The sequence below is a fragment of the Necator americanus genome, chromosome II (genome assembly GCF_031761385.1).
Source record: "Necator americanus strain Aroian chromosome II, whole genome shotgun sequence".
NCBI lineage: Eukaryota > Metazoa > Nematoda > Chromadorea > Rhabditida > Ancylostomatidae > Necator > Necator americanus.
This window is the reverse complement of record NC_087372.1, coordinates 35,921,585-35,946,660: the sequence shown is the minus strand read 5'-3', so window position 1 is coordinate 35,946,660 and position 25,076 is coordinate 35,921,585. Positions and strand designations below refer to the sequence as shown.

General features: G+C 40.9%; 3 protein-coding genes across 5 annotated transcripts; all 3 read left to right on the top strand.

The window, feature by feature from the left end:
* Nucleotides 1-3,440: 3,440 nt before the first annotated feature.
* Nucleotides 3,441-18,269, top strand: RB195_020518 (uncharacterized protein; the record flags this gene model as incomplete). Its single annotated transcript, XM_064188856.1, has 9 exons — nucleotides 3,441-3,560; nucleotides 14,144-14,259; nucleotides 14,936-15,052; nucleotides 15,187-15,408; nucleotides 15,464-15,590; nucleotides 15,667-15,816; nucleotides 15,876-16,040; nucleotides 17,639-17,755; nucleotides 17,838-18,269. 9 exons carry the CDS (start codon nucleotides 3,441-3,443, stop codon nucleotides 18,267-18,269), a joined length of 1,566 nt encoding a protein of 521 aa, XP_064044737.1.
* Nucleotides 18,270-21,012: 2,743 nt separating this feature from the next.
* On the top strand, nucleotides 21,013-21,594 carry RB195_020517 (uncharacterized protein; the record flags this gene model as incomplete). Its single annotated transcript, XM_064188855.1, has 1 exon — nucleotides 21,013-21,594. The coding sequence occupies one exon, from the start codon at nucleotides 21,013-21,015 to the stop codon at nucleotides 21,592-21,594; it is 582 nt and encodes a 193-aa protein (XP_064044736.1).
* A 165-nt stretch (nucleotides 21,595-21,759) lies between these two features.
* On the top strand, nucleotides 21,760-25,066 carry RB195_020516 (uncharacterized protein; the record flags this gene model as incomplete). 3 transcript variants are annotated; one of them, XM_064188854.1, is made up of 6 exons in its annotated part: nucleotides 21,760-22,402; nucleotides 22,520-23,206; nucleotides 23,254-23,759; nucleotides 23,823-24,435; nucleotides 24,576-24,821; nucleotides 24,867-25,066. In XM_064188854.1, the coding sequence occupies 6 exons, from the start codon at nucleotides 21,760-21,762 to the stop codon at nucleotides 25,064-25,066; spliced, it is 2,895 nt and encodes a 964-aa protein (XP_064044733.1). The 3 variants fall into 3 exon arrangements, with proteins under 3 accessions (XP_064044733.1, XP_064044735.1, XP_064044734.1); XM_064188853.1 differs by lacking the exons at nucleotides 23,254-23,759; nucleotides 23,823-24,435; nucleotides 24,576-24,821; nucleotides 24,867-25,066 and having other exon boundaries at nucleotides 22,520-23,220; XM_064188852.1 differs by lacking the exons at nucleotides 21,760-22,402; nucleotides 22,520-23,206; nucleotides 24,576-24,821; nucleotides 24,867-25,066 and having other exon boundaries at nucleotides 23,304-23,759; nucleotides 23,823-24,566.
* Nucleotides 25,067-25,076: the final 10 nt, after the last annotated feature.

The following is a 25,076-nucleotide window of genomic DNA, read 5'->3' as shown; positions in this document are numbered from 1 at the left end:
AGGAAGCGGAACCTCTACCCGCTACACCACATCCGCCCCTTATTATTACCACATTATTACTACCTTTCTTTATTTAACGTCGAAATTTCTAAAAAAAAATAGCTAAGAAATTACCTCCTATATCGTTGCGAACAGTACATAGTCGTGCAAGCTATGTTTACACGGCTGGCCGCGACGCTTCCGCCGCAACGCTTCCGCCGCAACGCATGCGCTTTTATTGTTTTATCGATGCCACTTTCGCTGGATCCCACTTCGCAGCGCTCATCGCAGTTGCTCAGTGGCGGCTATAATCGCGTTACACAGGATAATGTATTTTTAACTCCTAATAATGTCAATTTTTTTTCGTAGCACTAAACCTTATAATAATGTAATCATGGAGTAATAATAATAATATTGCTATAATTTGTATGCTGGTTGCATCGTATATAAATTATTATTATCGTTTTTTCACTTTTACGATCTATACGATTTCACTGTTCTAAAGCGGGTCCGTAAATCTTTTCCGGAATCCATCATTAACCCAGTTAATTGCATAGTTACTCGTTCACTGGCTGCTCTATCACTCTGTTCCTCAATAGACCCGAATAATTATGGATAGAGGCTTAGTGAAGTGTAGTGGCACGGCCGTGAATAAAATAAAACTAGTTCGATTTGCACTCTTTTTTTCCCCCTGCCCTTTCTTTTTTTTTTTTCTTTTCGTGTTCATCGCACGCTTCGGCAACTACTACGCACGAGCGCCGCGGTTTTTTTTCTAATAATTGATCGCACATACTGATTCACTGCCATCGACGACCGTGGCCGACGACTATGTGGTTTGGTTTTTTTTCCTCCCCCATCGGGAGAAGTGGAGTCTACTTTTTGAGGAGGTTGAAGGTCACGTCGAACAGCATTCACTACTGGATATGGCGGAATTCCGCTCGTAAAGTTGGCTACGGAGAAATCAATCCGCTCTGACATCCTTATTTCAATATATATATATATATATACATAATTATTAATAATATATTAGTGTAGCGCTTATGTTCATCCCAGTGGCCGCGACGCGTCCGCAAACGCAGCATCCGCAGCGATTTTCAGCAGTCTCTAGTCGTTTATACCTCCACGTGTCCTATCTGTCTCTATCATTATAGTTGCTTTTCAGAACATTATCTTTTTCAGATTTGCTCCTTTCCATGCTTTTTAAACTCCTTTTTTGAATTAATTTTACAAATTGTTCTGTTATTTTTACTATTTTATTTTATTTTATTTTATTTTTGTAATTTTATAATTTTAGCTCCTTTTTTCATAATTAATTGTATTTATATTGTATTTCTATAGCTAAGCCCTAGTTGTACACTAGAAATTATATTTCCTTCAATGCTTCCATATCAGGACTACAGTACCGTTAATCCCTCAAATATTTGTTCATAGTCGACGGAAAACTATAGGAATTAATCTTCCTGTGAATTAGATGCTTATTGATTGAGAGGTACGATCACAATTACCTAGCAAAAGAAGTCGTTCCAAGGTTGAAACAGGTTCTCTAAGTATACTTCAGCATTTCGGTTTCTTTCCCGTGTCCCAGATCTTCACGCTTCCGTTCGAGCACGACTCCATAGGCATAGCATTTCCGAGAAAAAAAAAAACGAAGAAGATCCAGAATGTTCTCCGTTCTCGAAAATGCGGACAATAGTATGGGAACCGCTTTTTCTTCAACCGTTCGGTCTTCCTTTGGTGAACGTCGCGATCTCATAACACTCATCGTTTCTTTCAACGAAACAACAACGGCCGACAGCAGGTCTATTTTTCTCCTTCCTCCGTTCATTCATAGCTTCTCCTCCTCATTCAATTCTTTGACTCATCCAGCACCTGAATCGTAACGATATCAGGTTCTCTCCGCAAAGAACGCTTACACCTTGTTTATTCTGGATAATTCCCATTAAAACAAAACTCGCACAAAAATCCAGCCTAGTTTGTATGTACTATTATATTTATCGTTGCCGCCCGCCAAAACCGGTTCCTCGGTGGATGTTCTCTTTCTCCACGCGGGACCCACTTTTTATTCTGTAATCGAAGCTTAGCGCGAACAAAGTGTCTTTTTACAGGACCGCGTTGCGTCGTCATCGGTTTTTCGATGAAACTATATCCGCTCGCTCTACTGGTTACTGGTTAGTTTCTCCAGTAAGAAGAAAGCGTGGAGGAAACTATTCGTTGAAGAATGGTCTGCGATGATTCAATGTAGCGATTTTTTTGCGCCGACTATAAACGGGTATCACTATGTAACATCGTCATTCCATGAAAGTATCTAGATTTTGGCTAAATTGAGATCGAGACGACTCTTGCGGCCTATATCTTATTTGGAATTTCTATTGCTTCCCTTCGTTGTGGGACCCACAAGCGATTCCCGTCAATACGCAAAGATCCCACTCCAAATATATCCTATTTTCGTCGCAGGATCCATCTTTTATTCTCTTCACGGTGCTCCAACATCGTGTCAAAACCGCCTTGATGCGCTTCACTCGTGGCTAGATTTCACTTTCTTTTCAGGACCTCGCATTCGCTTGTATTTTCCATATTGTATTTTTAACCTTTAATTAGGTACATTCGGTGAAGAGCGCATAAGGGGAAGCTTTCGAATCGTGAAGCAATCGACTTTTTTTCCCCCAGATCACAAAAACCATGCGGCTGCTGCGAACGCTGCACGCTTTTTCACATGCTCGTATGTGAGACAGATCGAAGTCCAGGCGCTCGCCTGAAATCGTATACGGTGTCAGCGCTCTCTTGGTCATTGTGTTTCTTAGTGCTTAGCGGTGTTGTTCACACACCTGCAATGTAAACAAACATTGCATAGCGGGCATAGTCAGCGACAACCGTATTTGTCTTGCCGTTTTACTTTTATGTGGCGACGCTTTGGGGCTTTGCATAAGTGCTTGAACGGGACTTTTCCCGAAAATCACATGTACAACCGTGCCGCAGTCGCGTTTCACCATTTTTTATTGATCTATTTTTCAAATTGGTCACGTTATTATTATAAACACATTCTAATATTATTGTTGTTGTAATTGTTTGCCTGCTTCCTTATTTTTCTTCATAAAAACACTCTTAGTATTTGTACTGTATTACTACTATAATTTTACTAGCAGTCCTTTTTACAACAAGGTGTCCTAGATCGCTTATCGCTTGTTCTCGCTTCACATCGCGCACATAAATATAGTATGAACTGTATTGGAAACATGTCAGTGACGTGTTCTCATGCCGATAGCCCTGTTGCTTTCTTGAAAATGTGCTGGCCATACTTCACGTTACGTTCGTTCCCTGATTTTCTCTTATCGCCTAGTATAAACGCACGAGATTGATGTGACATATATTTTTTTGCAGCGAAAACACTATTGGAAAATGTTGATTATCGATCGAGTGTGATTATTGATTACTATTCGTGCTACTCTGTTACTAAAATTATTATGTCCGCAAGTATTTGGCTGATTGTCACGTTGACATTCTGGCTGCTGATCACTATTGCTCGGCAAGTTTTCGATCTGATCGGAAAACTATGGATCCCGGTCGGATTCAATCTGCTACAGGTGGGTGGTTATTGATCGCTTATTGGTTTTGTTTCGTTTGTCTTACATTTATCGTCATCTGAAACGAACTACTAAGGAATATTCTTTCATATTTTCTTGTCCTATCGCATAAGTACGAGGTCTGCTTAGAGCAACCACTAAAACGAGTCGTTAACACCAAAGGTCCGGCCACAGTAACCGGAGATTCGTCTTGGGACAGCTTCTTACGCGATCGCATTTGAAAGAAAAAGCCCGACGGCACACCTACTTGCGGCGTTTAATCAGGAGATCAACTGCAGGGTTGAAATCGATAAATCGATGTGAGAAATGTGAGAAATGTGAGAAACAGACTCAGTTGAGACAGAAATTCAGGTGAATTTTAAAAGCATCATCCCGAAACTGGAGTGGTACGGATTTCCAGAGGAGTATTCGTGTACGGGATCGTAGATTATGGAGAGAAGGGTGATTCCGTTCATTTCTTCTTAATTGCCGTAGAAAATGGCCCGGAAGATACGGCTTCGAGCGTTCCGGCGCACTATTTCCCACAAGGAGTCCGATTGGAGCGCGCCAGCCTTGTGCGCGCGCCGCATCTTCCGGGCTGTTTTTTTTACGGGAATTAGGAAGAAATAGACGGAATCACACCTCTCCTCATAATCTACTACCCCGTATACGAATAGAAATCCACCTGAAATCCGTACCACCTCAAATTCGTGGGGTGATGCCTTTAACCCACTGACGACAGCGCGCTTTTTTGCGTATCTGGCGTCAATCGACTTCTACGGGCAATACTTGCGCAATGAAATAATAGTACTAATAGTAATAAACAATAAGCGGTACAAAAAAGTACAGAATGTACAAAAAAAACCTCCAAAGAACTAGAAAGTCGCGAAAAATGTACCACTCGGTCAGAAAAAGTTCGCTTCATTGTTGAACCGCGCTGTCATCGAAAGGTTAAAGAATGCCTTATCATGAAAGAAGACCTTAGTACACTTAAATTGAAGCAGTCCATAAAAATCCATACATCAAGATCCACAATCTAAATGCGTGAAAACGTTATCGCGGCGCTAACATCAAAGGACTCGTACCGTAATCGTCAACCTGCTATTCGAGCGCGTTTTTTTCTACATATTATGCCATGGGTAAGAAGAGGGGACAAAGCATCCGTTCCGAACACGTTTGGCAGCGTTGCTCCGCCCGTATGTCTGAAAATAATGGTGATAAAGATTGATTTGAACGCGCCGTTGCAATTGATTGAAGTGTTTTTCCGCCGCTCGAAAAGCATTGAGGATCAGGGACAGCAGAAAAAAAGCACCGTCCCAATCTTAGAACCTGTATGGCTATCGATGGCAGTTTAGATGTTATCGTAAGTGTGGAACTCGTGCGCAAATTCTAGAGGGGAAATTAATCGATTGATTGCTGTGCACAGCATTCGGATTAGGATGATCTTGAGGACAGTTCCTATGTTGGGGATTATGCAGGAATTACGGGATTAATCGATCGCTTATTGATTACTCCTGGAGTATTAGATGTTGTTGATTCACGGATACTTGGATAGTATTGATTGAATACCTTCACGCCATTGAATCTTGCTTTGTCCTTGATCTAATCGATAATTGAGGTGTGGAGTCAATAATTTTCGAGGATTGTGTAGGTTTTTATCTGCGTTATTTCATTTATTTGAGCTGATTTATGTGTGCCATCTCAACTATTCCGGATGAGCGAATCATTTCAACACTGACATCATATCGATTGATTTATCGATCGGTTTATGGCCGTGTAATGGTGGTGGTTAATACTATTGCATAATTAATCGCCTATTCCCTTAATCATCTCATAGCAACCAGTCCCACAACGCCGCGCTAACTCTTGTCGATTGTTATAAATATAATTGGTGCTCGATTGGGGACGAAACGAATCGGTGGGGGGTGAATTCACGTGATTAACGTAATTTTCCACCGAAAAAATCGATAAGACTATGTTTCGATCGATAAGAATATTTTTACTTACAAAAGGAATGCACTCATTACATTAGCCCTCTTTTTTTGTTTTCACCGATAATTCTACTGAATTTTTCCTGTTTCACTAGCTGCTTAGATTTACAGCAGGTCAACAAATAAACACTAGAGCATGTTTTTCTCGGGTTCTGTTCAAGTGAAGTATAAACGGGGGAGTGGCGATATGAAAATCTTATGAAAATCGATGATTTCGCTTCTTTAATATTTGAAAACGGTTTTTCTTCTCCTCACAGTTAAATACGACCCAACCTTCTGAGAACCTTTCAAGTTTTTTTAAATATCGATCTCGAAACAATCAATAACGGGGACATTGTTTACCCGAAGGTATCCTCTTTATCTATGCGCGACGGCTGACCGCAACTATTTGCTTGCTGAGCTACCGCCTGCTACTTCTCCTTTGTTTGTCAGACGATGAACGCGAAAGCTTCGTCACTAAAAAGGGAAACGAGAATAAATGACGAGGGAGGAAAATGACTTAGGAGGAAAATGACCGTAGAACTCATCCGAATCGATGACACTGACATTCTAATTTACATGACATCGTATCGTTTCAGCACAAACAATAATTACTGCGTTACGCAGAAAATCATCGTTGACCTTACGAGGATCGCCGAATCCGACGACGATCACATCGGCCGAACAGGGCTAATTGTGGGTTCAGGGTTAAATACGGTGGGCAGTGACAGGTTACACCGAACAGGTTACTGCTAAACATCACACGACAACCACAACTTCGCCGTATAATCGTATGTAAATAGTCAGCTATAATCTGAAGCGATGAAAAATAAAAAAAAAAGAGGAATCAAAATCATATGGGACTTATTTCCTCATTTTCCTTATTATTTCAGTTTATTCTCTTTTCAAAATTATGATTTGTAGAACTATATCCACTAATTCTTTTAATTTTCTTCATTTAAAAACGTAAGTCCTTAAGGTCCTTAAACTAGTGCTAGCTTTTTCCATTAATTCCTCAGAGCAATATAAACAGAAAAACAAAATTTGAATAGCAAAAAAAATCACCATTTTTTCCTGGATGTTAAGTTTGCTTGAATTGGAACTTTATTCTGAAGTAAATTGATTTTCCTCATTTTTGCAATACCGTAGCGAAATAATAGCTGAGAAATGGTATTCTTTACCTCCAACCATATTCAGAATTTTTTCAATTTTTTCATCTAAAAATTTAAGTCCTTAAAGTCCTCAAACTAGTGCTAGATTTTTCCATTAACTACTCAGAAGAAAAGAGGACCAAAAAAACAAAATTTGAATAGCAAAAAAAAACCAATAATTTTTCCTGGATTTTTTTTCCAGGAATTACGGTTATGGTTTCGGTTGCCTCGTTGCAGCTTGTTTTTTTTTTGTATGTACGCAGCAAGAAATCAGATCTCTGTTTTTAATCGCAATTGGCTACGAATTAGAAGTGGGCGAAGTAGAATTTCTCAAAAAAAAAAAAAAAACCACGTGAACAATAGCCATGGAAATCTAATAGAGTGCGTACTTATAAAACTATCTTCTTCTTATAAAACTATCTTATTCACTCCACTGCAATCGCGTGAAATTCGGACTTGCTCAAGGACCAATAGGTGAAAAATACTTGGTTCTGGAAGAGTTCCTGGACGATTCCTGGATATATCGTCTGCCGAGCAACAAAGAGAGAAAAGGCGTGTGAAGACTTGTGAACACATTTTGCAAGATAGGAGTAAAAGGAAGTAGATGGGAATATGTATTAGAGTGATGAATGAGTGCAAGAGAGGATATGTGAGGAAAATACCGGAATATAAATAGAAAGATGGACGGGTGTAGTGTAGCGGTTAGAGGTTCCGCTGGCTGCACGATCGATCGGAGGTTCGAATCCGCAGTGGCGCTGAAAAACACTGACTTGACTCATCGGCTAGCCACCGCAAGTCGTTGCTGGGGCCAGTTACACGTTCATGAACCTCTAACGACCACGGAATAGAAGTGGTGGCGAAGGTCCCAAGTGGATCGATTAACGCCAGGCACTTTATCCTTTATCCTTTTAATTGGATGGGAGAGAGGAAGAAGAAATGGAGTCAGTGAACATGCATATAAATAGGTTGGAGCAATTCTGGATGTCTCCCTTCTATTCACAAGGGAAATAAACATGAAGTTTTCAAGCGCGTGGTTTTGGGGATGTGAGTGGGGACCAATTCTCGTGTCTCATTCATATAGTTTCCAACAAATGGAATTGTTGTAATGTCACCGTGCACTTGCATCAGGCACAGTCACAAATAACGAATTATTGTAAATTTCTTTAGCGTTTTGCTCTATAAATGCTGATTGAGAATTTTTTTTGCTGGGGAATAAACACTCATATGTGTCTACGACCGCGAATAACTCGTACACGTCTCAAATTCCCCGAAGAATGTCCTAGTGAGGTCACGTTAAATCCCCTTATCGCCGTCTCTGAAGCGCACAAACATTGGTTATCATTTCGATTTCTTGCGGATGCAATTAGACCTTGATCAACTACGGTCGGACTCAAGTAAAGTGGGCCAATTTCCTACCGATACACGAACACATTATCGGTAATAATTGGTTAAATAGTTACGTAAACAAGTTATTATTAACCCTAATCGAATAATTCAACGATCTACCGTATTATGCAAAATTGAACCTACATGTGGAGTTGAAAACGCTTAAAATTTGTTGTAATCGTATTTTTCGTAACATGATGATGTGCTATCTATGTAAATTTTAAATTTTAAAATTTTCCAAGAAATTTCTTATCCGTTAGCACCCACAAAAGCTTGGATCTTATGACTGTTGAATATTTCGCAAGTATTTTCCACTGATTTCGTTAACAATGCTCTAATTATGTTAGGATTCCTCGTCTTTTGGATAGGGGGGCATATTCCTGAGAGGATGTGGGACCCTCGCGAATAGTGGTGCAAACTGTACGGCTGTATTCGCTAGTCGCGTTGTTTAAAAGTGATTCCCCATGTGATACATACCTTCAAAAAATCGATCACTTCCCTAAATTCACGCTGAAGAAGCGTTTCTGGTCCTATTTTGATCAGGCTACTGTAGGTGATAAATTAACATACAATCACGTTGCTTAAGAGTCTCAAGAATTCAAAATATTTGTATGTTTCTTGGTGCACACGTACTTTATATCTCGATCAATACTCACATTTATGTACAGCTTGGAGGTCCCGCACGGACTGCGGATTACTTTGAACACTATTGTAGTAAACTAGTGTGTGCAAAATTTGTTATTACTATTATTATTATTATTATTATTGTTATTATTGTTATTATTATTATTATTATTATTATTATTATTATTATTATTATTATCTACCTACTATAATTTATTTTTTTTTTATTTAAAACTGCCAACTACCTTTATTATCTTTGTGAGCTTCTATGGAAATGGAAAATAATTATAAAATAAATAAACAATAAATATATTCTATAAACAAATGAACAACTAATGAAATAAAATAATAAAAATAATAAAATAACATAATACAAATAAGTACAAAATTATAGTTTATGGAAAATTGTTAGCAAGTTCTAGGAGATTGTATTTTCCAGAGAATTTTCTGGATCTAGCTGTGCCTCCGCGAACTGTTTCAGTGGATCTCCCCATAGGTTAAAGTGAATCGGGATAATGCACGCATGACATGCAACTAGGTCGTGGTGGTGGTCCGTGGTGACGGGAGCGAACATAATTCGACCGATGGCCATAGAATTTCCCAGTCAACCGGCTGTAAAGCAACCATAATTACGCAAGGATCAGCCTCGTTTACGATCGGATAACAGTTGTTGCTGCAGCGCTACACGCAGAAAAAAATCGACGGGATGATCTAGCTGCGAACAAAAATACGTCATAGCTGTGTATTCTTCTTTACAACGCTTAGCTACGTGGAAAAAGAGTCCTTGAGTATTAGCAAGGAGGTGAATTTGAAGGACTAGAGCCGAATATTCCACGGGACCCAGTTACAGTTAATCGCATCGACTAATAGGATTATCCTCTCTATGGGAGTCCCTTCACGAGTAAGACCCAGTGCGGTGAGCGGTGAGGTCTTGATTTACCTCATCCTTGGAGGGACGAATTCACGTGCTGAGGAATTACTTCATGTTTTATGCGTAGTCAATCCCTGAAATATAATCCGGAAAACATTCGACAAAAATTTTCAAGAAAAAAAAAAACTATTTAGGATGTAGTGCGTAGTTTAGTGGTAAATCATTTAGTATGTTTAGTAGTAAATTAGTATAAGTGCTTTTTTTTGTCCCCTAATTTTGGGCAAGTTATACGTTTAACTCGTTTTCCTAGCATATACATCAGCCGAAAGGTCCTGCTAGGAAATTCTGCCTGCTGTGAAATTTCGAAAGGCGGACTAGTTGTGAGAGATGAAACAGGAAATTCGTACTAGATATTTTCCACAAAGCACTACTAACAGTTTAATACGAATAGAAGGGATTGATTTCTTTTTTTTTTTCGAAATTTCCCATGTTATATCTCTTAGTAAGAAATCATATGATTGTTTTTAACAAGCTGAAAATCCTCAGGATTAGCTGCTTTGAAAAGTTTGATATAACTCTTCACCGACAGCCAGCAAATCGCAACTATTTTCTAAAGTTTTTCCTTTTTTAGAGGAAGTTGACGTATTTTCGTTTTGGCGGCAGAAAATAACTTTGAAATTTCGAGCCATCTCGATCGGAACCTCTTCAATTAAAGAGGGATTCATCAATTTTCTTGCTGGCGCTAAGATTTAGTCTGTAGGAACGGTGCTTAGAAAGGGAGAAAATAAACAAGTCGTCAAAAAACTTCTTTATTTTTTAATTTTACCCTACATATATCCTTATTTGCTAATTAATTAATTAATTAATTAATTAATCACATAATTAGCTTGTGCAAGGGTTATGCTTTGAGGTCTTGAAGCTGAATCCATCGGACCCACCTCCTTGGTAACCGTGTGGCGCTAATTCTTTCAGGTTGATCCATAAGTAATGGTGTTTTTTTTTTTTTGAAATTTAAACTCTTAGACGGGCAGAAAAAAAGTGTTCAGGGTTATGTAACAAAACTATTTGAAAGAGAATTTCATTCTGTACAACACTCTGTTTTTGGATTTTTATCCAGGTTTAATTTTCTTTTAGAATTTTCATATCAATATTATATTTATGATTTGCTCTTTCACCAATTCGTGCTGCATTCTACTTATAACATTCAACTTATTTTTTTTAAAACTAAAATTATGTCTTTACCTTAATCATCTCAGATATGAAATGAAGTGCTCATTAGCGTGAACCTGCGCTCGTAATCTAGGATCTAGGATTAGCGATCGTGGTTTCACCTCGAAGCAATCAATAATGTACTTACATATACGTACCTGCGCAAACAACACAGATACATGCTCGGTTTGGATTACCAACATATGGCCAAGGGATTACATCCCATTAAACATACGTTACAAACAGGGATCCCCCATATCCAATCAATACGCATTTAATCCACTGACGAAGGCCGCAGACCAAGAGTTGCTGCTCAGCAGGGGGTCGTCACGCTGGAATTTCGCCGAGAAAGGGTAGCGCAGCTCGTCTCTGAGGGTTCTCTGAGGTTCTCTGGAAAAGAAAAGTTTTCCAGAAGTATCTCCTCATGAAATTTATTGGAGTGGAAGTGGACATTGGGAAAGGATTAGTGTCGAATTCGATCCACAACGGAATTAAAAGGTTCTCAAGTTGTTTGTACATAACAACCAGCTGAATTCTTTGTTCATTCCTTGAAAATAGCGCATTGTTTACTCAAAATACCTCTCAGACGACGCGACCGACCAGTACAAAGGAATCAACGTCTGCACTGAAGTAGCGACAGACTTCAGGGATATCACCTTACGTCCAAAAAACCAGTAAAACAACATAATACATCGTAATATATATATATATATATATAAATATATAAAGGAAATATACATAATACACATAATACAACGTAATTATGATATGCTATTACATAATACATATAATACACCGTAATACATACATAATGCATGTATAATAATAAATTTACGTAAAACAAAATTGAAATCCAGTTAATTATACTACAGTAGATTTCTAGAAATCTAAAAAGATGCAAGTAATCACCACAAGATGTTGGTCCGCTGAAATACGCTAAACTTTAACGGCAAGGACGCAGACAAATCACATCTCTCCTTCTTTGCGCTCTTTTTGTGCACCTTTATTAAATATTTCTAAAAAATTAGATCGTAGAGATGCACCTGGAAAAATCATTAGCGTAATATTGGAGGCTAAAATACATGTATTGTGTTTCGTAGATTTATTTTTGTAGATTTATACTGATAAAGGATAAAGGGCAAAGTGTTTGGCGTTAATCAATCGGCTTGGGATGCGCCCTCATGTTCACTTCAATTCAGAATCGTTTGAGGTTTACGAACGTGCAAATGGCCTATACAATGATTTGCGGGGGCTAGCCGATGGGTCAAGTCAGTGTTTTTATCCTTGCAGAAAAGTCTGTTACCAAATTATTGACCCCGGAGGAAAACCTGGTGAGCACTGGGGCAGATTCGAACCACCGATCGATCGTGCAAGTGGCTGAACCTCTAACCGCTACACTACACACGCCCTTTTATATTGATAAATAGCAAAAAAATTGATAACGGATAGATCAGCTGCGAAGCTGCGGAAATACGGCGGTTAATTTCTTTAATCTCCTTCTTCAAATCTTCCAATTCCAATTTTTTTAAATCTTTTGTTTTATCTCTTTTTTTAAACTCCTCCAATTTCAGATTTTTCAAAAATCCTTTCATCTAACCAATTTGCTTAATACATAGAAGCATAGACGCGCAGTCGATGAGAGGTTCCGCTGTGTCTGCACGATCCATCGGAAGTTCGATTGCGCTCCAGCGTGAACCAAACCCTTCATCCCTCCGGGGTCGATTAGTTGGTACCAGACTTGTCTGGAAGGATAAAAACATCTTCCGTGGCGAGGTGGCTTGATCTTCCGCTAGCCACCGCAAGTCAAGTATGGCCCAGTTACACGTTCGTAAACCTCGAGCAATTCTGAATTGCAGTAAAAGCCCGTTGGCGTATCCCAAGCGGATTGACACCTTATACTTAATCCTTTGTAAGTACAGGCCATGTCCAAAATAATGCTCTTTAAAGAATTCCTGAAACTTCCGAAATTTTCTTAACGATGTGATAATCACGTCTCAATTTTTGTTCGTGAAAAGCGATTGGTTGTACTATTACGTTGAATCTACTATTCAGGATATTTCCCGGATATTTTATAAAATAATTTTATTTATATTTTCCCTCACAACTGTACAGTTAAATGACTGTTTGAGGAACCAAGTTTATGTTTGGTGTTTTGAGATGACAGAGAGTTTTATTCTTTTTTTTTCAAAAATTTATTCCCACCCTAATCGCGTCGTCGGTGTGATCCAATGAGGGTCTTACCAGCACCTTTTGGGTAGGATGCGAGAAGGAGCCTCAGTTTAGCGTATGCCGTAGGTCCCTTCGCTTGCGATCAAAATTTCAGAATTTCATTGATTCATTCAATTTAATTGATCGAAATTTCCTCAGAATTTCACCTTGGATCGAATGTTCGAGTTTTGCGTGTGCGGTGGTCGACAGGAACGCGTTCTTGCTGTGATATGTACCTCATAAAATGCATCGCACGTTCCAGCCGACGACGATGATCACATAAATTTTTCAAGCACGTAACGCGCTTGTGCGCGTATGCGTGCGCTGTGCGCTGCGCTCAACGAACGTCGATCATAAATTTCTTATGAACACCACAAATGTGAAGGCCGACTTTGAAATCAAGTTTTGTATCGCCTAATCACATTTTGTGTGCATCAGAGAAATAGTAGGCGAAAGAGAAACGCAGACGCCGAAAGAAAGGTCAAACATTTCGCCACCACCAGTTATGACGAACTGGTTCTACAATGCCGAGCAGGGCGATAACTTTCACCATTTTCAAGGTAAATCTGATTATGTTCTGGAAAAATCGACGGGTAGTCGGTGAAATTTATTGCAAAAAAAAAGAGGGTCTTCTGCCAAAACTCGCATTCGGATGTTTTGGGAAGTGACGAAAAATTTTGCAAAAATTAGTTTTTTTTTTGGTAAATTTTTATTCTATACGAAATTTTTCTTCCCATTTTTCTATAAGAATGAAATATATGTCAAATATATATATGTATATAATATATATGGAACATATATGTGTGAAATATATATAAATAAGACGGTAATGGTTAAAAAAAAAAGATTGAAAATGGTGAAAAGTGGTAAAAATGAAGAAAAGAACAGCTGCTACGTCAATCAATATCTATGTTCTTCATAAATAATGAACGAATAAATGAATAAATAATAGTATAATGAAGAAATCAATTTACCGAGTGGTGTACTATGAACAACAAGCAAATAACTATCCAAGTGCTCTGGAAATAAAAGTGTGAAACTCGTACAACACCAGAACTTATTCTTCAAGAGATTGGTTGGAGATTTATGCTTTTGCTTGCAAAAATCTGCACAAAATTTCAACTTTTCTCCTTTTTATCCTTTTATTGATTTATTGATTGTTCAGCTGAGCTGGTTTAATTTCAGATCCTTTGCTGTATCACCGGATTATTTGGTGTATGTCAGAAACGAGTTTTTCTTCTGGTAGCGCTCACAATATCTACCGTAATATCAATATGTCAAAATGTATTAATATTTCTATGGTGAGTTTTATTACAATATTTCCTTTATTAATGAAATAAATCTAAATTTAAAAAATATAATTGAAAGTATGAAAATAATTTTTAAAAAAATACGATGGAATAACATTTCTATAGCTGACTGCCGGAAATTCGAACAACGCTACTAGCGTCCGTATCCGGGATTTAAGGCTGAAATGTTGTTTTACCATATTTTATTATTTTTATATTTCAAGTATATTTTTGAAATTAAATGTCGAGTTTTTAGTTTATTTACACCAGACGTAAATTTTTCTGTGGGCGTTCGCTGGGCTGAGTTAAGGCTACCGCTAATCAATATGTATGCTTTTCACAGAATCTTCTTCTAATTTTTTTTTAAAATTCTGGCTTTTAAAATTTAAATAGCCGCGTCACATAGCCGCACATATCCATTTTCTATTCCAATCAATTTTGTTTTCCTAGAAAACGTGTTTGAAAATTGAAAACTCCCGTGTTTGAATGAGAACAAAAACACTGCACTGATCAATATGCACACTTTTCATGGCGATCGTAATAGAACCATAAACAGTCGCTGATTTCTCTAGACAGTCAGTGTAGGTATGCATAGGTGGTACTAGCAAAAAATCCGGGAATCAATTCAAATCCTTACAGATCTGCAAAATTTTTATTGATTTCTTTGGAGAGTTCTGTTCATATTCAGGTATATCGGGATATTCGGAGATATCTCCAGACCGGTACTGTCAGCCGGTCTACCGTACTCCTATTCGTTCTTCCTGAGACACACTCCTTACTGTGGAGCGCATTTTGATCTACAGAAGTGAGTGTTCACTTCTTGCTCACCGTTACACTACTCCTGCTTATGTAAATGAAGGGATCCTGCTGACGTTCCAGGATCAGTTGATTCAAAAGCACAATTCTCCGAGCATAGCAGTTCATCAGTGTGGTTTTCAGATCAAAATGGGTCCAATCACCGTGCATACTACCGTATAATCAAATCGAAGCGGGTCAAGCTCTGTTGCATGTGATTCTAGCGGCGATCACTATGATCCTTAGCATCATAGTGATCCTGGAACGACGCCGTGAGAAGGATCGTCCCAAGATGCCGTTGCCAGTACAGTACGCGCAGATCAAACGGCATCATCGGCCAACAACGTCGTCACTCAACGATATTCGGTAAAAATGGCAACTTTCTTCCCGCATAATCATTTCTTGATTTCAAATGATTTAGGAGCGGTTATACGAACTCTTCCTATGATGATATGCGTACGGTAGCGTTGCCTGAACATCGTATCCCACCGTATCCGTACGAGAGAAATAACCGAAACAAAAGAGCAAGAATACGACCAAATTCGATGGTGATTACTTACTTATTTTATCGATTTTTGAATTGGTTTTTCGCAAGGATTCTCAGACAGAGCACATTTGTTTTAGCCACAACCACACTTCGATCAATATTCTTCGGTGAAATCGATCGATAAGGACGACATCCAACCACAACCTCAGACATTGAGGTCGTCCACAACAGTGAATGGACGTTTCCGGAAGTCGTCTGAACAGCCACGTAGAGCTAGCATGCATGAGGTTCCGACATTCCGATCAATATGCATTATTTCAACGTACATAAAGTATGGGTGTTGTAGGAGCTGCGAGGTTATGACGGACCCAATGAGGAAGAATTCGGAAAGATCTCCGGAACGATGACGTCACTAGTGAGTTTCGATCCGAAGAGTCGCACATTGCTTCGCGTACGGGAACATCGTGAATCTGATGACGACGAGGCTGAGGGCTACTGTCAAATAGGAAAGGTGAGCCGGTCCAGGTCTACTGAATATTCGAAAAATCGATAATTTTTGGGTATTTCATGCCTTGTGGGGTTAAGATTTGATAGAAACGGTTTGAGGCGCTAGTTGGTGGCGGGGAGGCAAATACCGTCGAAGGTACACAACACGCATATACATTATTTTTGCCCCCGATCAATAAGCACATTTTCCAGTGCTTGCTTTAACTTCGCATAAATAAGTACTGGTTTATTAGGTTCGGTAGCCAACAAATTTATATCGTCGGCAATGAACTTCGAAACAATCCACCCTTTCAATTTTACCCTCTATCCTTTTTACTAATAACGTTTTTTTGGGATATTTCGTGCAGGAGGCTCAGGAAAAGGTCAAAAAGGTCATCAACCTCTTCATGGTTATCCGTTCGGCCCCATTTTATGTACAAACTCGAACATATGTGCTTTGTAAAATCAGATAATTGTCGTCAAAAACCCCAAACTAACTTAGAAAGCGAATTAAAGTAGCGATAGACTCACACCAGGCTCGTAAAACCGCCAATTTAGATTCTATACACCTGAATTTTATTCAGGTCGACAAAAAATTCCCCTGAATTATTAGGAATTTCCCAGGAAGCTGAGAGAGAGAGAGTGACCGTTTGAGCTTATGCGGCTAATATGATGAGCCAGGGTAACAGATTAATCACTCATTACCTGTCTGTATCTAATCATATTCGGTTGTCTCATAAGCGTTTCTTTTGGGACAAATTATGGCCGGTGTTCACCTCCTTCTGGACAAATTTTGCAATACTCCAGCATTAGTGATATTTCCTTGTTAATTTCTTGCTTTGGCAACCCTATACTGCTACTGCTTCCATCTCTAGACACCGGTTGCGGAGTAGGGTGAGACAGTGTACCCGTTGCCGAACTCCTGGTGACTTCTATGAAATCTATCTTCGTGGATGATGTAAATGGATGCCGTTTATATCTATGTCTTGCTTATACTTTGATTAGTATTCAGCTATCAGATCCTGAACTTGCTGAATATGAGCAGGTTTGAGTTCTAAATCATCTACAGTCGGCGCAAATCCTAAATAAACAGCTCATCCTTCCGCAGAGATGTACCAGCGGGAAATGCCGATGGCAGGATTGCGTAGGGGTGAAAGTAATTAACGAATATTGAGGAAACTTTGGATGTTTTCAGGCTAAACCTTTGTCAAAATTAAATTCTTGAACTTCAAATATATTTGAAGTCTGCAGCTCATTTACTTTCGTAAGATATTTTCAAAATTTAATTTTGACTTTCTTTTTCTTTTTTTTTTTAGTTTTTCTCTGTATACGTGCTCTTTGCCACATCCTTTTTGACATGCCACTGGACGTAATAAATAAATAGATAAATAAATAATTAAATAAGCAAGCAATGTATTGGGACAAGCAACAAGTAATATATTGAAACCTTGGACGAATGGAGATGGGGAAAAGTGGAAATTGGGCTATAGTGAAACTGTTCCAGAGGAATCGTTCATAACAAAAAAAAAATCGAAAGTAATCTTTGAACTCATGAGAAACACTTTGTACCATAGAAATTTCCAGTCTCTGCAGGAAAGCAGAAATTTCCCCACTTTTTTCCAGCAAACTTCAATGGATAGCGGGTTGTACGAGCGAATACGCGATAAAGGTACGGGAAAATCCCGAGATCGTCTTAATTCCGTTGCATCTCAAACGCTGGCGGAATCTGGGAACAGTCAGGCATGACTTTCTATGTTATCTTATTTTTTCTACATTTCCAGCAAATTATTCACCGATGTCATTATCCGTGGCTCAATTTCAGGAATCCGTACCGTCATTTGTGGCGCCGAACTTTCACAATGAAGAAACACCGCATGACGTCATTGTGCAGGACGTGAGCAGCTCCGATTCCGGATTCCCCGGTTCGACCGGCTCCGACTGGCCGGCCGCCTCATCGCCACCTCGCCCGGGTCGTTGGCAAAGCGATCCTGCGCCCAGTTGGCAAATGGCCAAAAAGAGCATGATCAGCAATTTGCCTGGGTTTAAGTTGGTGACCGACGAGGAGCGATTCTCGGCTGCCGCGGCCGGTACGGATCCACCTCAGTATAAATCCAATTTCCGAGTGGAGATCATCGAAGAGGATCGAACGATTGCTGTTGGCCATTATCATTCGATCAACGAATTCCAACTTACCGATGATCCGAAACCTAAACAAACTGTGCCAGTAATTACGGGAGCTGGATTGCTTGTTTAGCCAGCGACAAGAAACAAACACATCCCATAAATTCACGCATGGAGGTCAAGAAGGTCAAGTTCATCTCTGGTTCGATCAATGAATGAGGATATATCACCGCGTATGTGGGCACGGTCGGCGCAAGCGTAAAACTCTGTTGGACTCCAAGCTCTTCTCTCACAAATGGAGCAGAGATATGACAGCTATCTAATATTGTTCAAACAATCAGTGACCTACGTTGTCCCGTAAGTAGCGCATGATTTGCTGGAACTTCCAGAAAGAAGAAGGTGTTGTACTACATTATAACAGTGAAAGAAATACTAGAAAACTTTTTTGGATATGGATCGGTCGTAATTTTGAAGGTTAGTGTACCAACGAACTTAGCTGTCCCAAAAATCGCGCATGGACTTTATTCTGCGCATTGTGGTGGTTATAAGGGTCAACCAGACAACAACAAAAAATATAGAGAAGCGTTTGCAGCATCTAGGAAGTAACAAACAGCGGCCAACACTTGTCCCAAAAGTAACACATGCATGAGACAACTCAATATGATTAGATCCGGAACTTATAGGAGATCCTCGTGTGTCTCTCACATCTCATAATTTGACTTCTCTATACTATCCGTGCTTTTATAAGCAGCGGTAACAGTTTCTCATGTTCAACAGCCAGGATACTTTACTATGAAGGTGACTACTACTTGTCAAACAATCGTAACAGATATCTATCCTCATAAACTAGTTCCTCATTCAGTTCGCGTGATCATCCGGTTGATCCATATTGATTTATGTTGATTTGTAAATGATTATTGGATGATACACTCTCCTCTTCAGCCCAATCAATCGAGCTTCCATCACTTTCTGTATTTTTATGTTATCGATTGATTTCTCATCAAATCCATTGACGTCAATTGTCCATAGTTGTCATTATAACGGGTTCAATCAATAATATATCAAAATGTCTTTTTCTTGGATATATGTTAGGCATAAAGCTATTTTCTTTCATTGTTGTTGAGCAGCATGAGATCATCCTTGGTTCTTTTAAAATCTCAGAATTTTAAAATTGGAACAAAAAAAAATGCGTGCGGTCATTTTATATAGATGCAGTTTTTTTCTTGGAGTCCAGTACCATTGTTAGTGCAATCCACATGTTTAATATGCTCGAACGAAGTACAACAACAACCTTTCTGGAAAATTCTAGTGATGATTCACCCATGAAAGCACTGAAATTTATTTGTTGCATGAGGTACAAAACGAATAGAGAAGAGGTTTGGGCTGATATTTGACACATTTTCATGGCAATGCTAGGGGAAAAACATGGCATTTACCCTGTGTTACTGTGAGTTCTAGTGGTTCCTCAGTGAAAGTCCGAGGAAAAGAAAAACAAGTTAAAAACATTAAACAGGGCTTGACTGGGACCTTTCCAAAAAAGGGACGAGCTGTGTACAGAGCATAAAAGAAAGCTAGAACGAGCCTAAACAAATGCTGTTCAATCGAATCGCACAACAAGTGTATTACAATGGCAAGAAACTAAAAGAACTCACAGAGAAAAAACCAAAACCAAACACAATCCTTAACGAAATTTAAAAACATTGGAAGGATCGCTTCAGATGAGCTTCAACGTATGTACAGTAGTATCAGACGGTTTACACAGTTCCAATTCTAGTTTAATGACCAATGGTTCAGAACAAAAATGGCGAAAATGGAATTGAGGATGGGGAAGAGGGAGAGGAGAGGGGCGCCTCAAAAAGTGCTCTACCCGCTACATAACCAGGTTTCTTGAGGTCTGAGCCACTAAACAAGATTGGTTGGTTTAGTCGTTACGTTCATTAGCACAATTATCTTACTTGACCAGTTATAACTTTCTGTCAGAATTCATCGCAACGACTTCTACTGAAAGCTTTCAAATCGACGGGTATCCGCCATTAAAGAGGCTACTGCTAACTTGCTGACTATTTTCGCTTTCACTCTTGATTACTTTGTGGCCGAAGTTTGCATCGAAGTGCAAGGAAGAATTTCACGGATGGTTTGATGATCCTTAATTGCTATAGAAAGAGCGACCGTACTCTAACTGCGGAAATCTTCGTAAAGTCACGAAGCAAGCAAACGCGAATTTTCAAGATGCGCGCTACAAGGTGGTACAAAGTGCTACAAGCTCCAGGATAAGGTAATTATCATACTATGTGTATAGTAACCGGTTTGAGCTGTGACGTATTTGCAACGAAATTCCAGAAAGCAGTGAGAAGGGTCCCACAGCGTCGAATTAGTGCGCCAGCGCTAGATAGTTATAAAATGGGGTGAGACGGGTCCCACGACGTCGGATTGGTGCGACGACGTCGTAAAGCGGTAAAATGGAATGACGCGATGTGGAGTTGATGCACCACAGTGCAGTAGTATCGAACACTAACTTCGTGTGCACATCCCAAAAGGTATAATAAATGGGACATTGCAACCGTTTCATAGCAGTGGCCACCCCTGGGAGCAACGCGAATGGAAACCGACTACTTAAATAGCAGCGAACAGTTCACATGATCTGACTATCCTTGTCAGTACGATGATGTTGTTCACGTCATTTTATGTCAAAACATCATTCTGTGATAACTGTTGGGGAAAAACAGGAGGAAAGCCTATACTTAGGGTAATGCTTTCAAATTGTGTCTATACCAATTTGGTATCTGTTGGAGCCGCAGAGCTGTTAACAATGTTAGTTCATGTAGTCGTGTATATTGTGTTATTGCCATTGTATGTCTTATTCACCCGCTCAATGTATGTGGCAATGTTTGGCACAGTTGCCTGATTTTGGTTTAGTTTGTGAGCAAGTAAGCGGTCCATTAAACCATCTTCACAACTCAATCAAGGACACAACAAGTGGTGATCAAGGATCCAGGAGAAGAAGACCCAGCAGAAGCACGATCAAGGATCCAGAAGAAAGAAGACTCAGAAGAAGCCGATCAACGAACAAGAAGAAAGAAGAGGCAGAAGAAGCGCAAACAAGTCCATCGGAACCCCTCAGGATGCGAGGAACCAAAAGTAAGGCTTCAGAGTCACAGCTCGAGAACTTTCTTGCAGCAATGGTTGAACAAATGCGGTCTGAACATGAAGAAATGAAAACGCTGCTAACCGCCTTGGCACCCACGCAGAGAACCGCCGTCCAGGTGGTCAGCAAGGATCAATACGACCAGCTGAGTAAGGACGTGCAAATGTTTGTGTCCGACGAGGAGGTGGGTCACACTTTCGCCTATTGGTACAAGAGGTACAGCCCGGTCATCCCGGATTCGGTCTTGCCGGATAGCAGGAGGCGCGATTTGATCCTCATGAAGCTGGACGAGGATGCGTATCGGAAATATTAAAATGACATACTACCGAAACAACCGCGCGAGATCGACTTCGAGACGACGGTCGCGAATCTGAAAAAGTTCCTTGCGTCAAAGAAGACGCTGATTCGACGACCGTACGAGTGTCTCAGGATAAACTGATTGCCGCTGACGGCCAGTCATCGGCCGTTACGCAAGCGAATGGACAAAGGAGGTCAACTGAAGGAGCTGCACTACACAGCACTGAAGACGCTACAGTTCGTAGCAGGACTTCAAGATCCGTCGCTTCGAGATGTTCGTCTCAGAATGCTCCGTCGACTGGATACGCACACAGAAGATGCGCCATTGACGATAGAAGACCTCGTTGCTGAATGTGAGAACTTCACCGCATTGAAGATGGACAACACAGACATGGAAGGAAGTCATGATGTCCATGTCGTGCAGAAAAAGAATGTGAAGTACTTCGTGGAATGTGGATTACCGCACTACAGAAGCACATGTCCGCTTCTCTCCTCCAGCACTGGACAGAAGATGGGACAGAAACCAAGAAGACGATCCAACCGTCGCAAGAAAAGCCAGTGCAAGAACGTTGTCACCTTCGCCGCTAAGAACGCTCGAGCCTACCTCGATGTCAATATCAGCGGACGTTCTCTACGCTTCCAGCTCGACACAGGCGCAGATATCACGTTGGTATCACGTCGAACGTGGAAAAAGCTCGGATCTCCACCCTTGGAACCCTGTATCATGCCAGCCAAAGCGGCAGATGGATCACCGATGAAGATTGATGGAAGATTCTCCACAGGCTTCTTTGTCAGAGACCGGACAACAGGGAAGAAAATCCTAGGTAATGGAACTTGTTACGTCACCGAAGGCACGAATCTGCTAGGACTGGAGTGGTGTATTCAACTTCCAGCGTACAAGGAGTTGAAAGACAAATACTACTGCTGAATGGTGACTAAAGAAGAAGCAAACCGAGAGGAAATCGCCGTAGACTTGAAGAAGGAATACGCAGAAGTGTTCAAATGCGGACTTGACAGATGCGTCAAGACTAAGGCGAAGTTGTTGTTAAGGGACAACGCAGTACCTGTTTTCAAGGAGAAGCGACCAGTACCCTATGCCTCCGTGCCGGATTTGGATGCTGAAATTGATCGGCTGGTGGCCGAACAAGTGATATCCCCAGTAGAGCACTCAGAGTGGGCCACGCCTATGGTTATAGTCAAGAAGAAAAGTGGGCAAATCCGCTTGTGCGGAGACTTCTCGACAGGATTGAACGATGCGCTGCAGTTGCACCAACACCCGTTGCCCACGGCGAAGGACGTGTTTACGAAGCTGAATGGAGGACAGCTTGTCACGCAAATCGATTTTGCAGAAGCATATCTGCAGGTGGAAGTTGAAGAAGAATCGAAGGAAATGCTGACGATTAATACGCAAAGAGGACTGTACCGCTACAATCGTCTACCCTTCGGCGTGAAGTCAGCACCTGGCATATTCCAGCAGATCATGGATTCAGTGATATGTGGACTGGAAGGCGTTGCTGCCTATCTGGATGACGTGATAGTCACAGGCCGCACACAACAGGAGCATCGCCATAACTTGGAAGCGCTATTCGGAAGGATCCACGAATACGCTTACGCGTCCGATTGGAAAAGTGTAACTTTTTGATGCCTCAGATCCGTTATCACGGATGCATCATAGATAAGGACGGATGTCATCCTGACCCAGATAAGATTGAGGTCATCCGCCAGATGTCAGTACCAAAGAACGTGGCAGAGGTTCGCTCGTTCCTTGGTATGATCAACTACTATGGATCGTTTGTCGCGGAGATGTGCCAGTTACGCGCACCGCTGGATACTTTGTTGAAGAAGAACGTTCCGTTCAAATGGAATGAGGAATGTGAAGCAGCCTTCAATCGCGCCAAGGAAGTACTTGCTTCAGACCTGCTCCTGACGCATTTTGATCCTAGTCTGGATATAATTGTAGTGGCCGATGCATCAGACCATGGAATTGGAGCGGTGATCCTGGGCAGGATGCCGGATGGGACCGAGAAGGCAATATGGCATGCAAGCCGAAGTCTTACCGCTGCAGAAGGAAACTACGGTCAGATCGAGAAAGAGGGACTCGCCTTGATATTCGCTGTTCGGAAGTTCCACCGTTACGTATATGGACGTCGATTCAAGCTCCTCACGGAACACAAGGCGTTGGTACACATTTTCGGACCAAAGAAAATGGTTCCCGTATACACGGCAAACCGACTGCTACGTTAGAGGTTGATACTTTTCGGATATGACTTTGATATCGAATATCACAAGACGACAGAGTTTGGACAAGCTGACGTCTTATCACGCCTGATCCCTCCAAGACCGGCTCAGACAGAAGATATTGTGATAGCCAAAATTGAACAGGACATTCTTGCTGTTCAGAGTGCTGCCGTAAAAGCACTATCCGTGACCAGGAAAACTATTGAAGAAGAGTCTAGGAAGAATGAAAGGGTATCGCAGGTCATATGGATGCTGCAGACAGGAACATGGCCAAGCAAGCCTAAGGAACAAATCAACACCTGGAACGCTCTGAGCTACGCACTGTCAGTGCAGAACGGATGCCTGCATTTTGGCTACAGAATCATCGTGCCAGCCTCACTTCAAGAAGCAGTTTTGAAACAACTGCATGAAGGACATCCAGGAATGAAAAGAATGAAGATGCTCGCCCGAGGATATGTGTACTGGGCGAACATCAACAGGGACATCGAAGAAGCTGTACGCCACTGCCGCAACTGTCAAGAAGCTGCGAAGATGCCAAAGAAGACAGTTCTCAACTCGTGGACCACTGAGAAGAAACCGTGGGACAGGATTCATATCGACTATGCGGGACCACTCAATGGTAGGATGTACCTTGTGGTAGTTGATGCGTATTCGAAGTGGCCAGAAGTCTTTGAAATGTCGTCGTTCTCAACCACTGCAACGTTGAGAGACTCAGAATACTGCTGGCACAATTCGGAAATCCCAGGGTGATCGTGTCAGACAACGGTACGCAGCTTACAGCGAAGGAGTTCCAGGGATTCTGCGACATGCAGGGAATTGAGCCGCCGTTCCATCCACAGTCAAACGGTCAAATAGAACGCTTTGTGGACACCTTGAAAAGAACCCTTCATAAGATTAAGGAGGAAGGGACGTCAGAGAAGTTTGCAGAACTTTTGCAGTGTCATCGACGAACACCATGTGCGTCAACGCCAGGACATCTCTTTCTAGCGGAGGTGTTCCTAGGGCGTCAGTTGAGGACGTCATTGACGCTGCTGAAGGAATAAGCTAAAGAAGAAGGAACGGGCAATGTGGAAATTGAGGAGCAGTTGAATCGTCATCATGGAGCACAGCAGAGATCGTACCGCCAGGAAGAACTCGTGTGGATGCGTGACTACCGCCCGGGACATGAGAAATTGATCCCTGCACGTGTGAAGAATCGCTATGGACGAGCCGTGTACGACGTGCTAACAGAAGAGGACGATTTGTGGTAAAGACACGTTA